Genomic DNA, 22796 nt, shown 5'->3' on the forward strand with positions numbered 1-22796 from the left:
CTAGAACACCCTGCCCGTCGCCTTCTCTATCAGTAAACTAGGGATGATATTTAGTATTGGCCCAGGGAGGCCACAAGGCTTAATGTACCAACACTTGGTGATCCTTGAGCATAAAGGGCCCAGCACGCACTTATGCAACCACCAAAGCTGGGACCAGAACCTGTTCCAGGTAACTGCTGGGTGGTTCCGTGCAGGATGGAAAATGCCGCTCTGCTTTGTTAGTAAATGGCATTAGCTTCCTTGTGAAGCTTTAAAATCCTCACATCCCCACACAGCAGGAACACACACGCTCTGCGGAAGCAAAGACTCTGGGCCTACTGCACCATCGAAAGGTTAGCCTTGCCCCTCAGCCATCCAGCACTAGCCCCTTGGCTCCAGCTGGGGCTTTGCCTAGTGCCAGCCACTGGCCTAGACTAGAGGATAGACCCATGGCAGCCCCAAGGCAAGCTGTGATTTCTGACCATAGTACCTGAGCCCCTCATAAGCTAAGGCAGGGATGGGCAAACCTTTTGGCCTGAGGGCCACATCTGGGTATGGAAATTGTATGGCGGGCCATGAATGCTCACAAAATTGGGGGCTGAGGGGGTCAGGGTGCAGGAAGGTGCTCCAGGCTGGGACTGAGTGACTGGGGCACGGGAGGCAGTCAGGGGTGCAGGCTTCAAGCAGCGCTTACCTCAATCAGCTGCTGGAAGCAACAGCATGTCCCCCCTGCAGCTCCTAAGGGGAGGCGTGGCGCCGGCCAGGCAGCTCTGCATGCTCCCCCATCTGAAAGCACCACCCCTGCAGCTCCTATTGGCTGCAGCTTCTGGCCAATGGGAGCTGCAGAGCTGGCGCTTGGGGCAGAGGCAGTGTGCGGTGCCCCTGGCTGCCCCTACACGTAGGAGTCGGAGGGGGCACATGCCACTGATTCCAGGAGCCATACAGAGCGGGGCAAGCCCCCGACCCCACTCCCTGCCAGGAGCTTGAGGACCAGATTAAAAGATCTGATGGGCCGGATGCTGCCCGCAGTTTGCCCACCCTTGAGCGAAGGTATTTATCTCCCCCCCACCCCCCATCAGTTGCCCAGCTGTACAATGAGCCTAATAGTACTCAAGAGGGCAATACGATTAGCCTCATTGTACAGCTGGGCAACTGAGGCAGAGGCCCTGACCCTCAAAGGTACTTAGGGGTCTCTGCTGCACAGTGCAATTCTCAGGCCTGAGCTAGAGCCCCAGGCTCCCTGGCTGATGCCTGGGGAGAGTGAGGTGCTGGAGCAGTCTCAGAAGTGAGCAAGCAGCTGCGTACAGCCACCAGGAGTGAAATGCCAAGGAAAGAGGTAGGGCCTAGGCCCCGATCTTCAGTTATTTATGGTTCTCAGCTGGGAACCCCTTCTGGAAGAAGGTGCCTAAGCCATGTCCGCTTCATCTTGTTCTTAAATCAGGCAGCCCAGGGACTGGAGCCCAGGTCTCTCACAACTTAGGGGACTGCCCTAATGACCTAGGCACACACACACACCCACCCGGCTCACCTCTAGCTGCCTTTTGTATGTCTCTCAGCATGCCTGGTAAGCTGGGCGTGGGCTCACCGCCTGTGGGAATCCTGAGGCTTGAGCGACGGCTCCAAGCAGCTCATTAGCTGGAGGGCAGCGTCAGCCCTTGAGGTAGCTTTGCACATACTAACCGATGCAAACGTAGGCACCTCTACGGTTACGTGGCAGCTGCATGATGGTTTTGAGAAGGGCAGTGGCACCCGCCCATTAGAGTTAAGCACCTACGTCCCTTTCTAAGTGACTTTCCCATGGTCACAGAGGAGGTTTGTGGCAGAGCAGGGACTTGAACACAGGCCTCCCAAGTCCTAGGCTGGTGCCCTACTCCCCCCACCCCCCCAGCCCATCCTTCCTCTCAACGCAAGCAAATGGTGCAGCAGTGCCTGTGAAATACGCCCGCTTCCCCGAACGCAGGCCGAGAAGAAAGAGGCTCGACCAACAAACCAATCCCCTAACGCCCCACCTTCACTTGACATTGGATTTATTTAGTTATTGACTTACAGAAATAAACCAGGAGGCTAAAAACAAATGATGGCTTTAAAAAACCACATTATCTTCAATAAATAAAAGGCACGGGCCCAGCCGGGGACGCTGTCAGCTGCAGGGGGGTGGGGCGCTTGTACAAACGTGGTTAAAAAGCAGGTCCCCGCACCGCCCTCATAAATAACAGAGCATGTGATGTACAAAACAGATCAACGGAGCGACTGACAATAGATAACAGAACTAACCCTACTGTAAACAATGGGATGACACCCCAGGAGGGCTGGGTAAGGGATGCCAGCCCAGGGGCCACATGCTGGGCTAGGACAGAGCTGCTGGCCCCAAATCTGACATCATGTCTAGCACATGACAGTAGCGCTGCAACATGCATACCTAAGCTTCCCCCCACCCGAGAGGAGGCGGCTCATGGGCCTCGGTTACCTGCTCGATTATCATTGGAAAGCCAGAGGGGCTCCCCCGCCTCGTTTTTGAAGGGCTCAGTCCCGGAGTTTCTGACCTGCTGAGAATTATGGGCCGGTCTTGCTAATGCAACACTGCACTTTGCTAGAGTGATGGGCCAACGTGCCGCACGCCTGGCAGCAATGCCGCCGTGTTATCAGGGCCGGGCCTGGAAGATGCTGTTGGAGTTTGTGATCCCAGGGTGGGTTTGCTGGGTAAGTGCCCCCAAGTGAGTATTAGTCATTGCTCACAGGATGGGCCCTGCAATAATGCCCGCTCATAGAGGAGAGCTCTGAATGGGATCTAAGTGAGATGGAGTGAAAAGGCAGCAGCCCCCTGGGAGATCCTGCATGATGCCCTCTCCGACGCAGGGAGCCATTGCCGTGTGAGAACAAAGCAAGTGGGGTCAGCCCCAGGGTTCTCGGTGGCCAGGAGGCCCCTTGGGCAGGGAGCCCTGAGGAGAGTCAAGAGGCTTCACAGATGCTTAAGCCAGACAGCTCATTAATCTGATTGCCTGTAGATCCCAGGCCATCAGAACAAGTGGGTGAAATTCCCGTCCAGTGGGCAAGGATGGACGCCACTAAAGGGCTGGCTGGGAAAACTCACCCATCCCTTTTTCTAAAGGGGGTGGTGGATTGCCCTAGGGCGGCGTAGGCAGAATGGCCAGCCCTTTCATGGACACCAGGGGGAGCCCGCAAGCCCTGCTCTCTCTCAATCACCATTAAGTTTCTTTAAATCGGGGCAGTCATTCTTAACAGCAACGATTTCCCTTCTTTAGAGGGGTAACTGCCCCCAGCAGAACATTGTCCTCAACTGAGGGAGCCACTGCTCTCCCATGACACGGACGAGGCTCTAAGAAAAATACTTCACTGGAAAGTAACCCTGAGCTGAGAGTTTGAAGGGGAGGGGGAGGAATTCCCCACAGCCTCATGTACAGTGTTAGCATCCAGAGCAGGGACCTGGCTGGGGCCTGAATCAGCTTCCACCACAGCAGCAAACACAAAGTCAGCCACTGACTTCAGTAAGCTGGGGCAGCCTCTTAGCGCTGGGCAGCAGGCAGAACCCAGCCCCAGACACTGACCATCCTGTCACAACCCAGCCACAGAGCTCTTCCCGCGAACGGCAAAGATCCACAATTAACCACCAAAGCAGAGAATCCCTGAGCTTCTGAACCAGTAAGTGCAGCTTCCTGCTTGACAAGCCGACCCCACACAAACAAAAATACAGACCGTCTGTCTGAGGCAGGGTTAGGCACCGCTCAGCTCAGTGGAGCCTGGTCCCTGCTTCCCTCGCGGGCAGGAACAATGGAGGAAACGTGCCTTGTTTGGATTCCTCCCCTGCAGCTTTTGTGCGTCTCTTGGAAGCACCATTAGCAACTACAATGCTACTCGCCCTCTTAGGGGGAGATGGGAGCACCATGGCCAACTGCACACATTCAAAAGATCACGAGAGGGGCTTAAAAATTATGATTTTGGGGGTGGGGGAGCCTAAAATTTGGGTTCATTTATGTCATTTCTGGTTTCTGAATCATGGGGGTCATGTTTTCAAGCTTTTTCCTGCAACCATGTGAACTAGAAATTTAGGGCAAGGTGAGCAAGGGGGATTAATGAAAGCTGAGAGTGTCTTCCAATCACATGGATCCAGGAGCTGGGGGTTTAAGAAAAACACCAGATGTGGCAAGAGATGATAAAATGACACTGCGAGAGCTCTGCCATTACTGGCCCAATGCAATCACCACGGGGACATGAAAGTAGACAGAGCTTTGGTCACATTAGGCTGGGCTGACTCCAGCCAGAGAGTTTCACTACAAGTCCCCCTGGGTTTCCCTTTGTTCGTGAAGGGAGAAAGAGAAAGCCAAACTCGCCCTCCCCATGGCCAGCCGCCAACCCCAGACCGGTACACTGCAATGCTCCGTTCTCCTTCATCCTGGAGCCCCTGGGAGGTAGGAACATGCTCCAGTCCAACAACAAGCTGCCTCTCTCTCTCTCTCTACCCTAGGCCCGAGCTTAAAAACACTGCTCTCTGCTGGAACAACAGCCCCTATGATCTAAAGAAGGTAGCATGTTTTTTCCAGTTGGGCAGCTAAGTATCCCCCATCCCACCCATAGCTGCTAGAACTAGGGGTGCTGCCGTGCCCCCTGGTTTGAAGTGAGGTTTACAGTTTGGTTCAATGGCTCTGACACCCCCCACTATATGAATTGTTCCAGCACCCCAAGCCCCCTTCCCCTCCCCCCCAAGTCCTTCCCCAAAAGAAAAATGCTTTGGGATGCTGGGCGTGTCCTTCGGCTCCTCCCTGCCAGCCCGGGCCCTGGTACCCGGGGCTGCGCCTTGCCATTCTCCGGGGTGGTGGAGCTCTCCCGAGGGGAAAATGAGTGTCACGCTTCTCCTTCAGCAGCGCCCAGGGTGTGCGTTTTGTGGGTGGACTGTTCAACCAGAAGCCTCCAAGTGAGCCGCTTCTCAGGTCTCCTGGTGCACGAGGGAGTCAGATGATCACCTGCAGTGGGAGGCAAGAGAAGAGACGTGTGACCAACACTCAGCCTCTGGGGCGGCAGCCAGCCCAGAGGACTAGGGTGAGCTTGGCAAAATGCTGACAGAGCTGGGGCCTGGAGTGAGAGGAACTCCTGGGTCCCATCCCCAGCCCTGCCACTGGCTCACAGTAGGACCTGGATCAAGTTGCTTAGGGCTTGTCTATACTGGAACACCCAGCTGTATTAATCCAAAGTAATTTAAAGTGGATTAGTTAAAACAAAAAAACCCTTGCTCAGAATTAAAGTAGCATTAATTTAGTTAACTAAACCAAATTAAGGCCTGTAATCCATTTTGAATGTTAATTCAGATTAACTGTCCTGTGTGTCGACAAGCCCTCAGTGTGTCCATGCCTCAGTTTCCCCAACTGTAAAGTGGGGCTAACCTACTTTTCCACCTCACGGACGTGTTGGGAGATTTAGCAAGAGCTTTGGGGAACCATGCAAGGGAACAGGTGAGTTAAGGATGGCCTTATAACAGGCTGGTTGGGGAAGCCTTGGTGCTGGGTTTGCTACAACGCCCCATCCCTTCAGCCTTGCATCTAATTGGAAGGTGCTTGAAGGGTGAGGGCAGGTTACGGTCTAGAAAGCGCTCCCTGGCAATGCTGCCCTGGAAGATAATGGCTACAAGTCTCCAGGGGGTAATACAGCTCCAGCCCCGTAGCATGCCACACACACACCAGTGTACACACACACACAACTTAGCCATACCCAGCCCCACCTCGAGGGTGAAGAGCCACTGGCAGCTGGTGCTTGACACCCAAGTCTTTCCTCTTCTATGGGAACAGAAATTTGGCCTGAGGCCATGCCGCCCCCTCGACCAAGAGAGACCAGGAGAACGTTACACTCTGCGCAGTGGGGACAGGATCTGGGTTTAAAAGGTCTCAAGGACCTCCCCTACAGAGCAAACCCAACAGCATCACGTTAGCTGCTTCACGAGGGCCTGAGTCAGCCAGCGCTCTGCTGGGCTGGGAATTCACGGTTCCATGGAATCCGGGGGTTTTCAACCGGCTGATACTTAGGAGCCCAAGCCACCCCCTCCCTTATCAGTGTGAGCTTTGAGCGTCTGACCGGGGGTGTCCCCATACGTCAAAACTCAATCGCTACAAGACGATACACAAAAACAGGTGGCAGGGACTGCAGTAGAATGATCAACAGATGGACAATCTGCACCTGGAGTTACACAACGCCCTCCCCCCCCCCCCCCCGCCTTGGGCAGCCAGCTCCCTGAAGGGCACCCCTTGCTGGGCAGCTCTTCTTGCCAGATCTACCACCACAGGAGTGCTAGCATGATTAAAAGCTTCACACGTCCTTGGAAACCCCCCCCCTCCACTCATGCATTGGGATTATTGATAACACAGCCCCTCTTAGGAGCACCTCTCCTGCCAAGGGACCGGCTCTGGTCCGAAGAGCTTTCAGTCTGAAGCCGTACTGTTCTCAAAGACATCAGGGTGCATGGAGGTTCAGATAATCAAGGGAACTGCTGAGACCATAAAGCAGCAGGGCAGGTCAATGGGTTCAGGTTTTTAGGGAAAATGGCTCAAATGGCCTGGTTTGGCCAAGGGTTTCACTTTGGGTCATGGACCAGGCAGGGCCTTCTCTCCCAGCACCTGGTTTTTTGCTGCCATAGTTAGGAAGGGTGAGTATTTGTAGTGGGGTAGGATCTAGGAATCCTGGACAGAACAGAACAGAACAGAGAGACCCCCAAGTCTACGTAATGCTGAAGGGTAGCGTTGACCAAGTACGATTTGAATCTCTGATTTCAGGGTAAGAAGCCTCAGCATTGGCCTCTAGCAGCCTGCTGAGACAGAGAAGGGCTTCGCTGTTAGAAGGGAGGGTGATGGATGACTTAATTTGCCAAGACGTCCCCACCCCAAAGAGCTATGCAAGCCGCACAGCTGGACTCACCACCCACATTAAGAGAAAGCCTCGCACCTCAAGTGGACAGATCATCTAATATCAGGGGCAAGGGATTCTGCCTAAAAGTGGGAGGGCCACAAGACCTCGCCCCCTTCATGGCCCTGCCCCCCTCTTCCTCGCCCCCAGGGCCAGGGCCTTGGCAGGGAAGAGGAGAGGCAGGGGTCCGAGGCTGTGGTGAAAAGTGGACTGGCCAGGCCCATCCACTTTCAAAAAGTGGGAGGGCCATGCCCCACCCCCACCCCTCTGTTCCAGCACCCATGCTGAGAGCCCAGGTTCACAGAGGCCAGTGGGGTTAGACCCAGAACAGCTGCCCAGGGCCAAGTCAGCAGACACCGTCCCCGTGACAACACAGACCCTACACGCTCCGCAGCCGTTCTGTGGTGCTACAAGGGGCTGTCTGCACTGGGCACCACGCTCCAGCACGGCTTGGTCTGGTCTGATGTAGATAAAGAGACACTAGAAATCCCTCTCCAGCCCTTCTGCATCACAGAACAACCAAACGGGGTGCAAAGTCTCCTTGCTTCCCTCTGGCTGTGCCGGACAAGGGTCACAGGGCCAGTATACCTGCCCCTGCATGCCTGGCCATATGAGAGACTCTGGAGCCCCATGGAGGACCACTGCTGCAGTCTGAGGGAGGAGATGCATCCCTCCCCTCCCTTTGGGCTCCACGGCGGTGGGATAATTAGGATGTTGTGTCTGTCGACACAGGCCTGGCTCCTGCGCTCTGTTCTGTGGGCTAGAGTGGGCAAGTGGCTCAAGCGAGGAACAGAAAGGCAGCCCAGCTCTGCCTTTGGGGGAGCAATTTCACTGCCTCCCCCGCTGGCACTACAAGCTCTGCCCCATGCTGGGCTGGGGGACTGGGGCTATTTCCCAGCCAGAGGCTGATGCAATAATCAGCTTTGGACTGAGCTATTTGTGTTACTTGTCTGAAATCGATCACAACAGAAAACCCCAACCAGGCCAAGCCAATTCCCCTCTGCTTGGAGAGAGGGATCCTTAATTGCAGCACAGGAAGTGTGTGTGTGCTTTCTGCGAAAGCTCCTAAGTCACTTGGGCCATAGTCCCATTGGAAGCCAAGGGAACCAGTGCTCCTTAATCACTTAGACTCACCAGAAAATCCCACCCTCTATTTCAGAACACTTCCATCAAAGCGCAGCCTAAGTCAGTCTGGCAGAGCCAGGCACAGAACCCAGGAGTCCTCCTTCCCTTCCCCCTGCTCCGACCACTGGAGGGCATTCCTTTAGTTGACCCACAAAAGCAGTGATGTATTACTCTGGGGTTATTGCTGCCTCTCACTCATGCCAGGCAATGGGAAGTCAAACCAACAAGGAAGTGGAGACTCAGGACCGTGTGTAGGTGTTGATGGCAGCATTGTCTCCCACTCACAGAATTGCCACCCTTTCGGAGATGCGCTGCCAGGGCCTCACCCATCCAGCGTCAAGGCGCAGGGTTTGGAGAGTCCAGCTGAACCCTTCTAGCCAGCAGGGCTGGAGGTGACCCGAGATGCAAGCTGGGCTTCAGTTTGCTGCCCTGGGAAATCTCAGGCTGGAGCCGACAGGCCATAGGACAGGTGCATAGGAGGGATCAGTCGGTCCTGCAGGATTCCAGGGCAAGCGACCATTTCACACGGCTGCTGCTGCTCTGGAGGTGCCTTGTGGGGTCAGCCACGTTCTTCTGCGAGGAAGGACTAATGAGCCCGCAGGAATCAGAGAGGCCCACGACACGACGCAGACAAACCCTGTCCTAGCCTCTGATAGAGCCGTTCCCTCTTTGAAACCTGCTGCCTACCCTTCACCGTGACACTGCTGCAGCCTATGGGGTGCCCTGCGAAGCAGAGAGAGCCCTGCTGAGCCGAGCTCTCCCAGACCAGCTGGCTCGGAGCTGAACCCGAACAGGCCCTCGAGTGCCCCTAACCCTCTGCCCCCCGTGGCAGCAAATCCAAAGGGCTCTGTTACCTTCGGAGGACAAGGTTACGCTTGCCAAGGCTTATGACCTAGGGGCTGTCCTGAAACAAACCGCTGATGTGTCAGGTGTTCACACCTGTGTATCTTCCCTTTCAGCACTGCCCGCTGCTTTGGCAGGTCCTTTGCTGGTGCAGTTATGTGTAATTCAGCGACTGGCCAGCAGGGGGAACCGGAGGCCCAGGCACCTATACCGGGCAGAACCATGCCCGTTCCAACTCGCTCTGTCTCCATTAAGGGACAAGTGCCAGCAAACACCCCTGACGTGGCAGCCCGTCTGCCCCCAGGAGGCTGTTTCTGCATGTTCACGCTCCCTAGCTCCCCGGCCATCTCAAGGCAGGCAGCGGGGCTCGGCGGTCTGTGGCTGCGAGAATGCCAGCAGCCTGCCATGGCACAGCATCCCTGCTCCCCGCCCCCCGAGCAGCAGTGTCATGGCCAGGATGGAGAAGTGGGGCAATGGGGATGGTTTCTCTCTGGGAAGGAGGTGGGGTCTGGGGAGCAGCTGCAGAGGAGTTCGCCCGCCCGCTCTGAAGCCTCACCCCGCACTCTGCAGCCCCGTATTACTTTACACCTCCTGACTCGCCTGCAGTGACCGCGACAGCTGCCCAGCCCCATTCTGCAGAGCCCAGAGGAGCGTCCCAATGCCGAGGGTGCTTACTGAACTCTGAATACTTCGCGGTAGCTCTGCGGGCTCACAGCCCTCCCTGGGACACAGCCCTGCTCTGTTGCTCACCTGGACTGATCCCAGGCTCAAATTCCCTGTGCTGTAGAGCTGGGGATAGGATCTGTGCACATACACGGTCGGCCAGCCCCGGCTCCCCCTAGCCGCTGCCCACCATCTTGGGGAGAGAGATGTGCCGCGAGAGCTCCCACAAGACCACAGCCCCACTGTCAACGACCATCAAGGGCAGGAAACACAACGTCCTGAAAACAAGCCCGGTCACCCAGCCGCGGGCATAAGAGACTCCCAGGTAAACAGCCCTGTGCGGCTCGGGCCTCAGAGCCGAAGATGATCCCAGCTCTGCACTGCCATAACACCACCGCAGATCCCATCGCTGTGGGTCAGGGCACCCCCCTGCCTTGGCCAACGGCTGCTTTTCTAGGAAGCACCACAATTAAAATGTGCCATGAGGCTCCCATACAGACTGGGTGTGACGCTGCGGCTGCACATGGTCGATGCTGGAGAGCAGCCCATTTGCCAGCACTCCCTGCTGGGTCTGTCTGTACAGCCAAAAGCCCGGAAATCGGGGATAAAGTCCTAATAGGACTAAACTACTGGGGGTCTGTTGCTTTTCAGATCCTGAATTCAGTGTCCTCAAAATATTCCAGCATGTGGCAGCTGAGAGGCCGAGGACACGCTGCAGGCTGGGAAAAGGGGAGGTCACTGATTTGAGGTACACTCAGAATCTACCCACAGTCGCTGGCTGTTTCTAGGAGGGTGGTGCGGCAGGGGGTAGTTAGGGGTCAGCACCACAGGAGCCGACTTTCTTCTGCCCAGGTGGATGCTCTGCCCTGAGGTCTTACCCCCATTCCCCCAAGGTCCCCCCCTTCCCCCGCCTCTTCCTGCCCCACCTCTGCCTCTCCCCCCACCCCTGCTCTGCCCCCTCTCCCCCAAGTGGGCTCTGTCTCCTCCCCGCAGCACCTCCTGCCTGCTGCCAAACAGCTGATTGGCGGGTGGCTGGTGAGCACCCACAGTGTTGGCCCCTATGGTCAGCTTTAGGCCCCAGAGTTAGCGCCCCGTTAAGGCAGTTCCTGGTGCTGGGGTTTCTGACGCGGCCGGCTCACTAAAACCACGCTGCCCTGCTTCACGTTGGGTATGACCCCTTGGCAGCCAGAGCTAGAAGCTTGTGGCCTGGTGCTCAGAGGTGCGGAGCACCCACAGCTCCTATTGACTTGGGTAAGAGCTGGGGAGGGGAATCGGGGGGGGGGGCTTGGCACCGTCCAGGGCAGCGGTTGCTTGTACGTAAACGGTAGGCGTGAAGTCTGCAGAAAGCGGTGGCTCTCCTAGAGAAGGGGTAGCATACGGCAGCCGCATCCAAAGCCTAGCCAGCTGGCTCGGGGGCACTGCTGCCTGACAGCTGCTTTACGTGCAGCGAGCCTGGTGACTCTTTCCGGGGCCCAGAGGACAGGTGTCCACGGCCCCCAACGCTCTCCTCCACCTGGCGGCGTCAGCAGAGAGGCTCCAGGCCAGAGGAGCCGTCTCGTTCCTCCTGACTCAGCAGCGTTCTGACCGGGAGAAGGAGGTTCGGGTCCTCGGGCCTCTGGCTGCTGCCCAGCTGGCTTATGCTGGGGATTTAAACTGGACGGCGCAGCGTGTGCGTATGATCCCAGGAGAAGCCGACAGACGCCCAGCTCTGGAATTCAGCAGCTTGTCCAGGCCACGCTGAGAGACAGATTTCCTTACGGCCGATCCCCAGCCAGCTGGCTGACAACGCAGAGCTCCCCGAGACGGGGAAGGGAGGCTAGCTGTGCCTCAGAGCCACCCAGGGGATCACAGAGAGCCCAGCTATCGCCTCCGGGCAGGGGCACAGTTCATACACGCTGGGGACAGGAAGCTCCTAGAGCAGGGGCGGGCAAACTTTTTGGCCTGTGGGCCACATCGGGTTTCGGAAATTCTATGGTGGGCGGGTCAGGGGAGGCTGTGCCAGGCTGCGCCCCCGCCCCCGATCCACCCTCCCCCCACCCCCTGACGGCCCCATCCCCGGGACTCCTGCCCCATCCAACCCCTTCTGTTCCCTGACGGCCCCGCCAGGACCCCTGCCCCATCCACCCCCACCCCTCCCACTCTCTGTCCCCTGAAACTGCCCCCCCACTGCCCCATCCACCCCCCCACACTCCCTGCCCCCTGACCGCCCTGGAACTGCCCCCCCACTGCCCCATCCAACCCCCCTCCTTCCTGACTGGCCCCCCAGGACCCCCGCCCCTCAACCACCACCCGAACTCCCCTGCCCTCTAGCCACCCCCCCGGCTCCCCGCCCCCTTACCGCGCAGCACAGAGCACTAGGGGCGCTATGCCGTGCCGGTGAGTGCAGTAAATCGCTCTCAGCAGCACATTCCTACGCGGAGCATGGTGCGCTGAGGCTGCGGGGGAGGGAGAACAGCCGGGGAGGGGCCGGGGGCTAGCCGGCCGGGCAAGAGGGTCCCGCGGGCCAGATGGGGCCCGCGGGCCGCAGTTTGCCCACCTCTGTCCTAGAGCATCGTTCCCTCCCTGCCACTGAAACCAAGGTCCAGGGTTTAGCTCATCTCCAGCCTTGCTTTCCAAGCCAAAGCTTTGGGGAGCCTGTTGGGAGGTGGCTGATTCTAGCGGGAAGAGGAGAGGGGAGTAAAAGCTGGACCAGAGTCCTCAGCCTGCGGGGGCTGGAACCCCTGTTGTTCAGGAGCCCCTCCCCGGCCCACCCCATGCACACTCACCTCTTGTTGGCTGTCGGCCGTTTTCAGCCATTTCGACCTGGCTCCGGTGCCCACCAGGGGTTTCTGCTCGGCGGGGAGGCCGCTGCGGGGGGAGTCAGCCGGCTCAGCCCCACTGCACTCCGAGATGGTTTTCACTTCTGGAGGGTTGGGCTTCTGCTCGGGGATGCGAGCCACTCGGAACCTGCAGACACAGCAGCGCATGGGTCAGAGACACTATGGCGGGGCATGGGGACGACCAGCCGCCCTGGGGGCATGAGCAGCCCAGCCAGCATTACCCACATGTGCGGAACAGCCGGCAGGGCTTGACTTTGCACAGAGTCAGCTGCCTGAGTGTCGTGCATCTCCCCGCCTGGCCTTACAAAGGCCGGTATTTGCCCCATTACACAGATGGGGAAACTGAGGCACACAGACTAAGCAGCCTGCCCAAAGTCACACAGCGATGGGTAAGGCGACGATTGTGTCACGGCTATTTGTAGTAAAAGTCATAGACAGGTCGCAGGCAAAGAAAAATTCATGGAAGCTGTGACCTGTCCCTGACTTTTACTAAAAATATCCACGACAAAAAGGGGGGGGGGGGGGGCTGGGAGCTCCTGGGTCCCCCTCCGCTGGCAGCTCCGAGCGTGGGCGTCCCCCCAGCTGCCCGCAGAGCTTCCATCCTCTGGGGCGGCAGGGGTATGCTGCCACTTCCTGCCTCCCCAGGCGGCAGGAGACCCTGCAGCTCCCAGCCGGCGCTGGCTGAAGTCACGGAGGTCTTTGGAAGTTATGGATTCCGTGACCTTGGGGACTACATCGCAGCCTTGGCAATGAGTGGCAGAGCTGGAGGCCTGGCTCCTAGTCCCCGTCTCTAGTCGGATGATCACACTGCATCGTCTGGGTTCAATACGAAGTGTTTGTGCATCTCGGCTAGCCCTCCATACCCAGCCCACATTAAACCCCAGCCCGGGTAGATCCCGGAGATGGCTAAACAAGTGACCCCACCTTGGCACCCTGCAGATAGTCTCCCTGGGCACCAAGAGGGGGCAGTGTGCCATGCCCAGTCTATGGCTCTGCTTGGGGAGGCCTGTTCTGTATGTAATATGGGGCATCTGGATGGCTTGTTGGCAGCGGGGACTGAACCCAGGATTTAAAGCCATGAGCCTCCACGGCCTGGGCTAGAAGACCCAGCTCTTAGCAGGCTCAAACTCTGATGTGGTCCAGCCACTAGAGCGGGGAGGAGAGCCCACCGGGTAAGGCCCTGCCCAGCCGTACATGGGACCCAGCTATGCGAGAAGCCCTCTCGGAGCAGAGCCATTCCAGGCCTGGTGGCATCGAGGGCTCGGGCAGGGGCTGCTGCCTCTGGGACTGGCTCTCTGCAGCGGGCTGGGGATCATTAGGGGAAGGCTCCCTTTAACAGGGCCTGCCAGACAGCGGGGTTGAGATGAACAACAGGGTGCTGAGAGCTGCAGCAAGTGACCCATGCCTTGCAGTGTCCCCCTGCGCGCTCCTAGAGGTGGGCCCGAGCTGTGATGGGGGGCTGCAGGCCCAGGCCTCGGGGCAGGCCCAGCTCCACTCCTGAGGGCTCTGCGTGTGACAGGCAACGACCCCCCGGCCCCCGGGACCTGCCCAGGGTCCCGCTCACCTGCCCACGGAGAGGATGGTGATCTCTCCCGGCCGGCTGGCCTTGCCGCCCGGCTTGGGGGTGATGCTGGCAGGAGCGGGGATGATGGCGGCCGCGGCTTCCGGAGAGAGCAGCACCTCCGGCCACTTCTTCTGGCAGCAGCGGGTGCAACTGGGGCCAGAGCGAGTGGCCAGGCCCTGCACCGTGTGCAGGTGATGCTGGTGCCGGCAGATGTGGGGGATGTGCGGTAGGAAGTGCAGCCTGCTGGGGAGAGACACAGTCAGGAGGGAAGGAGGGGGTGTGAGTGAAGCCCTGGTTAAAGTCTCCCTGCGAGGACGGGGCGGGGGGGGAGGCCAGGGCCTGGCCCAGGGGAGATACAGGTCATGCACATCACAGCCCCGATCACCTAGCACGTCCCCTCCGGCATCCCCACCACCAGAGCGGCCTGGGACGCTGACTACTCTGTACCCCAGCTCCCTGCTGGCGAACACCAACACCCAGCCGCTCACCTGCACCTCCCCCCAGTGCCGTACGGTTTAACCTGAGCGCAGCTAAGCTGGATCAGTGGGTGGAGTGACCGGCTGTATCCTTCCCCCGGCAGCCAGCTCCTGGATGTTTCCTAGAGCTGCCCACCCTGTGCAGCGACCAAGGGGTCAGCCTGGCTCACTCCCACGTACAGTAAGTGCGGTGGGTCCTTTGGTCACATGGTGGCAGTGTTGGTTTCCCAAGGGGTTACGGCACGTTTGCATCAAGCCCCGCTACAGCCCCGCTGAGTCCGGCAGGGGTTTGTCTTGGGACTCAGGGAGTTGGGTTTGGTCTGGGCTGCAAGACGGAGCCGTATCGGGACGTGGGCGCATATGATTCCTTGTTGTCCTGGGGCTTCCTACAGGGAGACCCTTTGGGAAAAGGAGCAGTGCCAGGCCTGCCCCTCTGATGCCAGCAGCAGCCCTGGATTTTCCACACCCTGAACAGACTCCCAGCCTTCCCTGCTCAGGCAGGCCCATCTCCACTGAACGGCCACAAACGAAGCCAGCATCAGCAAGGGGCTGCCGGCCCAAGGCCCTTACCTGTTAGCAGGCTTGTGGGTGGTCTGCACCAGCTGCTTGCTGTGGTACTCCTTCAGCAGCTCCTCCAGGGCCGCAGCGTTCTCTGTGCAAAGAAATTCAACATGGTCAATGAAGACAGATGCAAAGGGAGACACAAGACCAGCCGTTCAGCCATGGGTCAGCTCAGGGACAGAGTTAGACCGTCACAGGCCTGGCCCTACTTGTTCAAAGGTTGGGCTATGCAGGTTCACATCTGTGGCCCAGTTAGGGTCCGGGTGTTGAAAGACCTGTGCCCTTTGGCGTGCTGGCTAAGGAAACAGGGGACAGCACTCAGGTGCTGGAGTTGTACAGAGGAGCCTCTCTGGAAATCAAAGTCACTGGCCAGCACCGATGCAGCGCTCAGCAATGAAAGCCACATGTTCGGTCTCTCCCCTGAGTGTAACATGCAGTCACACGGGTCAGAGATCCCTGCCTCCCTTGGTACTGTACTGACCTTTCTTCTCCGTGATCAGCTGCACAAGGATCCCGATGGTATCTTGGTTGGCATCGTCTATTCTGTACGCTGAGTTATTACCTGGAGGGGGAAACCTGGGTATTAAAACCTGCTGCCATTCTCCAGGCACAGTAACACAGCGGCTCAGCACCTCACCCACGTCAGCTGATTAAGCCTCATGGTGATACACAGACAGGCAAGGGGTGTGCCCATTTTACAGATGGGGAAATGGAAACGAAAGGACTCCCTCAAACTCAGTCAGTGGCCTGGCCAGACAGAACCCAGGCACCCTGGCTCTCAGTCCAATGCCCTAAGCACCCTCCCCTTGCAGACCTATGAAAAAAAAAAAGTTACATTTTCCCTGATGTGACATTTAGAGCCCTTCCCCGCAAGTCACAGAGTATTTTTAAATGCTTCTCTACCACACAAGTCAGCTGGTGTCCGGCTGGGAGTCTGCCAGTCCTTTTATTATATAGGAGTTCTATCACAATATGGTCTAGACAATACTTAGTCCTGCCATGAGTGCAGGGAACTGGACTAGATGACCTCTCGACGTCCCTAGAGCCAGCTCTGTTATGAGAGGTGCTGTACACACACTCAAATCTGCTAGCCTGAAGAGCTCACAGTCTAAGCAGACAAGACAAAGGGGGCGTTATGCCTGTTTTACAGATGGGAAACAGAGGCACAGAGGAAATAAGGGACTTGCCCAAGATCAAGGAGACAAAGCTGGGAACTGAACTCGGATCGTCTGCATCCCAGAGCCTTAGCCACGAGCACAGACTCCCTTTAGCCCAGGACAGCCAGCCAAGCTGTCCCATTTCATTGCTCTCCAGCTCGTGCTGCCTTAGAGCAGGTGGCCTTTCCCGTACATTTAACGGGTCATTGGGGCGAATGGCCTGACCCAAAATCCCAGATCCACGCTTGATTCTGAGCCCCAACCAGGCGGCATGAGCTTGGTTCAGATCCTTAGGGCCATTCATTCTGCCAGCATTGCCAAGCTCTTCGCTCGCAGGCCCTGTCTCTTTCTAGGGTAGACATTCCTCTGGGCACTCCACCCCTTCCGGCCTTTCCCATGACCCTCAGATATTTTGAATACCAACACCACTACACCCGCTGGCCAGGAGAGGACACTGCTGTCCCAGCCCAGCCCATGCAATCTGGGTTGTGTGGAGACAGCTGCGCCTTCATTCCCCCTTAGCACAGGGGGCTGAGGTTGCAGGCGATTGCTGACTAACGCAGCAGCAGCCCAGATGGCAAGGGGAGCTGCAGTCACAGCTCATAAAGCATCGCCTTGGGCCAGCGTCTGATCTCACGCCAGAGAGGTGGCAAGTGACAATTAGCAAAAAATCCAGCTAGGCCTCCCAAAGCCAGTGGTGAGGTCTTAGGAGGGTGATGCCCTGGACTCTGAGCTAGTGCGATATGTCCTTGCAGGAGGCAAAGCAAATAGCGCTATCTGTCCAATACCCTGCTGTGCCAAGGATTGGCGACTGCTGGCTCCAGCAATAACCGACCTGTGGTTAGTTACCAGGCTCGCTGCAGGCATCCCTGGGAGCAATTCTCTGGCCTGGGCTGTGCCAGAGGCCAGACTAGATGATCACGATGGTCCCCTCTGGCCATAGAGTCAAGGACTCAAACTTGCAGAACACTTTACAGAGAGCAGATGGGGAAACAGACACAGAGAGAGGAAAGATTGAGTCCCAGTCAGTGCACCAGACCACACTGCCACCCCCTAGGGCATGCCCAGGAGCCAGCTGGCTCCTGCTCCCATTCAGCAATATGGGAAGAGCAGGATGGTCACAACTCCCGGGTGACCCCAGGTTGGGAATCCCCTGCCAGGAACCATTCCATACAGATCCTTCCCTGACTCCTCTTCCCTAGGCGCATCAGAGGTAATGTTAGGCCTTCATCAGAGACGAGATCATAAAATCATAGAATATCAGGGTTGGAAGAGACCCCAGGAGGTCATCTGGTCCAACCCCCTGCTCAAAGCAGGACCAACACCAACTAAATCATCCCAGCCAGGGCTCTGTCAAGCCAGGCCTTAAAAACCTCTAAGGATGGAGATTCCACCACCTCCCTAGGGAACCCATTCCAGTGCTTCACCACCCCACTAGTGAAATAGTGTTTCCTAATATCCAACCTAAACCTCCCCCACAGCAACTTGAGACCATTGCTCCTTGTTCTGTCATCTGCCACCACTGAGAACAGCCGAGCTCCATCCTCTTTGGAACCCCCCTTCAGGTAGTTGAAGGCTGCTATCAAATCCCCCTCACTCTTCTCTTCTGCAGACTAAACAAGCCCAGTTCCCTCAGCCTCTCCTCGTAAGTCATGTGCCCCAGCCCCCTGAACGGGTACCCAGTTCCACCTCCATCAGGTACCTGTGCCAGCTGTTCTCTCTTATCATGAGCCCAGCAGCCCTGCTGCTCTCCTCTAACCAAATCTCGCCTGAGGGGCTCAGCGAGTCTGACACCAGGGAGGAGCCCGGCCAAGCCCCTTGCAAAGCAGGTGGGCAGTGTCTGTGGCTGACGGTGTGGCCTGGTGGATGGGATGCTGGAGAGACGGCTGGCCACTGATGCACTGAGTCTCCTTAGGCTCGGGTGCCTCAGTTTCCCTAGCTGTACCATGGGTAGAATAGCACGTGAGATGACAAGCGCGTTATGTGCCCTGTATTATAATTAAGGATACGGTTTTGTCACGGATATCTGTAGTAAAAAAAGTCATGGACAGGTCGTGGGCAATAAACAAAAATTCATGGAAGCCTTTGACCTGTCCCTGACTTTCACTAAAAATATCCATGACAGAGGCCAAGGCGGGTTCAGCACCCACTGCTGCTGGGGCTCCCGGGTCCCCCACCACTGTGGTGCATAGGAGCTCTGGGGTCCCCCTGCCCGGGGGGCTGGGCTGCGGCGGGGTCCCCTAGCCCCAGGGGCAGTGCTGGGCAGCTGCAGGGGGTCCCCCCTGACACAGTGGGGCAGCTGATGGGTCCCCCTACCAAGGCAGGGGCTGGGAACTGCTGGGACAGGGCTGGTGGGAGCTCCAGCCCCAGAGCAGAAAATGTCAGAGATCAATGGAAGTCACGGATTCCGTGACCTAATCATTGCCTTAGTTAGAACGATTCTTTCGTTAAAAAGCAACTGGACAATCCTGAGAAGCCCCAGCCCTCTCAGATACTCCCTGGTCACTTAATTGTAGCTAACACTGATCCAGAAACTAGGTCAGCCCCAGCCCCCTTCTCATGCCCGACTTTTCTACACCGCAAACACTGGCGCTGCAGACATCAGGGACCGCGAGCCCCCGTAGCCATGGCGACGGCAGCTGGGGCTGGGCGCTTCAGGGTTATTTAACGTTCATTCAGCTCAGAAAACAAACAGGGGAGGCGCGCTGCAGGGCAATCACCGAGGGCCGCGGCGGGCAGGCCAACAGCACGCCAGGCTGCCCTGCAGGGCTCGCGCTCAGAGCCAGCAGGCGTGCTGGACAGGTGTTGGTTGTCGCCGTGGTTCTAGAGGGGTTTTGTGTTGCTTGGGAGTTCGAGTGAGGAATCAGGGTTTAGAGGTGAGTCTATTTCTGAGGGATCTGGAGAGGGTGGAAGACCAGGTCGGGGGGCTGGGGGGGGGTAACACAGATGAAGACACAGAGACAAATAGGAGAAGGCAAATGAAGAGGGTGCTTGGTCTTGCCATCTGTCAGTGTGTGTTGTGTAGGGGAACGGGGGGTGGAAGAGGGATGCTGTTGTGCGGTTACTTTGTTCATAGCCTAAGGGAGATGTAGCAGCTGCATAGAAATCACTCGCGGTGCCAACTCTCACATTTTAAGCACAAGTCTCACAATATTTGCCGTTTTCTTCTTAAAACTCCAGCCCCCGGAGTCATGTGATTACAACCGAATCTCAGGTTTTCACGTACAGAGTCCGTAGGCCTCACTGCTGCAGAACAGAGCCCAAAAACGTGACCCCGTAAAGGCTCAAAACCCAGAAACTCAAACAGACTCCCAGGTATGTTTAAGTCTCGAGATAAAGCAGCCATTTTCCTGGTTTTTTGGAGCCTGACTCAGGAATTGTGAATGCACGGGGGCAGCAGGCTCCGTTTTAATCAACTCCAAGCTTCCCTCGCTCCAGTTATGAGCCCCACACATCTGCATCACACAGTTTTATCTGGAGGATTCCCCTGCACTTCTGCAGGGGAATTTAAGAGAAATGAACGCATGCCCCCATCATGGGCTCTACGTAACAAAGAGGGTGGGCTCGACGCATGGAACAGGTCCAGAGCCCACTGCCTGAAAAAGCGAGGTCAAAGAACGTTCCCACAGCTCCTATCTGGCCCAGGGACTAATGACAGAAGGGCAAAGCGAAGACCCAGACTTCACCACAGCTCAGGACTATCCCATGCCAGGATTTTGATTCAGATCCCAAAGTGGTTCACAAGCTCCACATATACAGTACTGCAGAAACGCAGCCACCTCTGGGATGGAAGGTACCAGCCAACTTGCACACAGCAAAGCATGCCAAAGTGGGGTGGGGCAGGGGAGTATTTTGCCCTGTTGTGTCTTGCCCATGAATGCTGTTCTCAAAAGCACCATGGCATTTCTATTGACCACACAGAAAAGGGGATTCCAGTTTTAAGTCGTCCCTAGAGAATTTCCCACACAGCAACCCTCAGCCACCTGGGTGAGATAAAACACTGGCTCACACTTGCCAAGTTCTGACCCGTGGACTCTGGGGGTGCCAAACCAGAGGATTAGGGATCTAAGCCATCCCCAGGCGCTACTAACCAGACTCAAAATGGGCCTCTTGTTTTCGGAGAACAATTTATCTCAAGGCTCTTGATCTACCCTGGGTTTTGTTTCTATTGTCTCCAGTGATGAGCAAGGCACCGGGGACAGGCGTCATGGGGTGACGGAAATGTAACAGCTGGTCCAAGCATCAATGCTGAAGAGACGCATTCCTATTGGCTGAAGTGCCAGGTGCATCTAAAGCAACCGCAAGCCAGCCTAGTCAGCCAAGTGCTATTGGTTAGGAACAGGCTGGCTTCTGGCTGAACTCCTATAAATAGAGAGAGTCTTCTGGGATAGTCACAGACAGCCCTGTTGCTACCCAAACTGGCCCCCTCCCATGCCACCACAAACAGAGGTATTAGAGTCTTAGTTACCCCTAGTATTATGGCCTGTATTGCAGACAACAGCTAGATCTCAATGTGCTCTACAAGAGCTAAGTGTTGTACAAAGGGGGTCACAATATTTTTATCTCCATTTGACAGATGGGGAAACTGAGGCATGGGGAGGGAGGCAACTTGCCCAAGGTCACACAGCAGGCCAGTGGCAGAGCTGGGAACTGAACTCAGGTCTCCCGAGTCCCAGTCCAGTGCCTTATCTACAGAGAGGGCTATGCCATTCCTAGCACAGTTTGGCTAACACCTCAGAAACCACCTAAGCATCCAAAACAATTATAGAGGACACTGAGGCTAAAATAGCCCGAGATTCCAGCCATCAGGCACTGGGGACAGAGCATTCCCAGCAAAGGGGCCTCACCTGAGGAACTCCTTGCCACAAGATACTGGAACCCGACTGGGGGTCAGGGAAGGGTAGCACACGCCAGTTGTATAAAGTTGTCTCCAGGACTGATGTGCCCGTGATTCAGAGGAGAGCCAACCACAACCCACCCTTCTTCCTCAGCCTGTGTTACTTGGGCAGCTGTGCATTGCTGTGCCTATGTTGGGCACTGCAACAAATCCAGGCGCTGCAAAGTCACACCCCTGGGGAGAGGGGATTCAAACTCTGCTCCTTCCGAGGTGCTCTGCACCAAACATGCAGGACGCAGCAGTGTGAGCTACAAGAAGTCTCCCCTGACTGGGGGCAGCAGTAGGTGCCAGACCATCTTTGCAGCTCAGACACTGGAAGGCAACCCTAATGCCCAGGTATTACAGCCAAGAAAAGAGGTTTTCAGCCTGCAGAGGCTCTAGTGAAGTGGGGAGTTGTGAGTTTTGACCAGCACCCTAACAGCAGATGTCACCACCAGTGTCATGAGTCATAGCATTATCTGCCCCCTTCTCCCTCAAGGCCCCAGGCTGGAGAACTTTCTTCAGGCAAGGACAACTGGATGGGGACTCCCATCACAGAGTTGCTGCCATTCCCCTACTAGCCAGAGGGGGTCACTACAGAGCAGCTAGAAACACATGCTCCTTTCCCTGCCCAGAGAGAATGACTGGGGCAGGATCTCAAACCCAAGCCTCTTACAAGACCCCAGGCCTGAATCTCTACCTGAGAGATGGCCAGATCCGATTGTCTCAGAGCAGAGCAAGTTCGCTCCAGAGCGGCCGAGCTCAGGCCCATTCTCCAGGGGGCTTGTTGTACAGCTTCATTCTGGCTTGCGTCTGGCAGCTCTGGACTCTCTTTCAGCAGCTGTTTGTCTATTCACAGTGCCACTGGGGTAAGGTTCTTGAAATACTGATTAACTAAGCATGGGGGGAAGATGATCTTGGGACCAGCCTTGGAATTGCTTAGAGAATTCTGGCACTGCATAGCCAGGCTGCTCCAGAAACGCAGCATGCTAGCCATCAAGAGCTTAGCAATAGTCAGGGACCGGGGGCAGTGGAGAAACCCTTCTGTAACAAACCCACGTGCTGCAAACACACTCATTCTCATATGCACCCAGAGGGGAACCAGACTAAAGCCTGGCTCCTTAGCTCCAAACACTGAGACTTCTACCGCTTGATCTAAGAGCTCCCTAAGATACCAGCAGATCCCCTCTCCAGGCCAGTCACCAGAGGGCAACCTCTCTCTCTCTCTCACACACACACACAATCCTTAACTAACCCGAGCCCTGTCCTCACTGAGAAATTCCAGAAGTGCCCCCCACCCTCAATCAAGCACAGGTGAAAAGGCTTGTGCGTCCAGGAAGCAGGAGGGTTTATTACTGTCACCTGGACCCATAGAGAACCTGTGGCTAGCTTAACACTAGAAAGGGGTCTTCTGGCTGGAGAATGGGGCGGACTTTCTGCACAGCTGCAGGAAAGGAACTGGATTGACTTCAGAGGAAATGAACTGGCTACCGGAACTGAAATCAAGAGGAACAAAAACAAAACAAAAAGGGCGAGGAGAGAAGAGAAACTGAATTCCATCCGCCTTTAGCCTCTGGCCGGCGAGGCAAAGGGCCTGGAAGGAGGGCAAAGGAAGGGAGTTAGCAGATTCCTCTCCATGATCCAGCACCGCACCAGGGTCGAGTCACATGCCAAAAAGCAAAAGGATACAGCGAGAGCTGCTGGAACACTAGAGGATGGGACCAGGATGGAGCGGAGGAACTCGACACCAGCCTGCTCGGCTTCCTGGGCAAACCGCACTCCGGGGGGACAAAAGGGAACCGCTGAGCTGCTAGTCCAGCAAGCACT

General features: G+C 56.7%; 1 protein-coding gene across 1 annotated transcript in view; it reads right to left on the bottom strand.

Annotated features, from left to right (window-relative positions):
* Positions 1–4906: 4906 nt before the first annotated feature.
* RELT (RELT TNF receptor) overlaps positions 4907–22796 on the bottom strand; it is a 46834-nt gene continuing 28944 nt past the window's right edge. Inside the window, exons 7-11 of the mRNA XM_077808015.1 lie at positions 15418–15498; positions 14946–15027; positions 13900–14142; positions 12282–12462; positions 4907–4958 (exon numbers count right to left, since the gene is read on the bottom strand). Coding sequence (XP_077664141.1) covers positions 4947–4958; positions 12282–12462; positions 13900–14142; positions 14946–15027; positions 15418–15498 — 599 coding nt within the window. The 3' untranslated portion in view covers positions 4907–4946. The remainder of the gene's footprint in view (positions 4959–12281; positions 12463–13899; positions 14143–14945; positions 15028–15417; positions 15499–22796) is intronic.

Source organism: Eretmochelys imbricata, chromosome 1 (genome assembly GCF_965152235.1).
Source record: "Eretmochelys imbricata isolate rEreImb1 chromosome 1, rEreImb1.hap1, whole genome shotgun sequence".
Lineage (NCBI taxonomy): Eukaryota > Metazoa > Chordata > Testudines > Cheloniidae > Eretmochelys > Eretmochelys imbricata.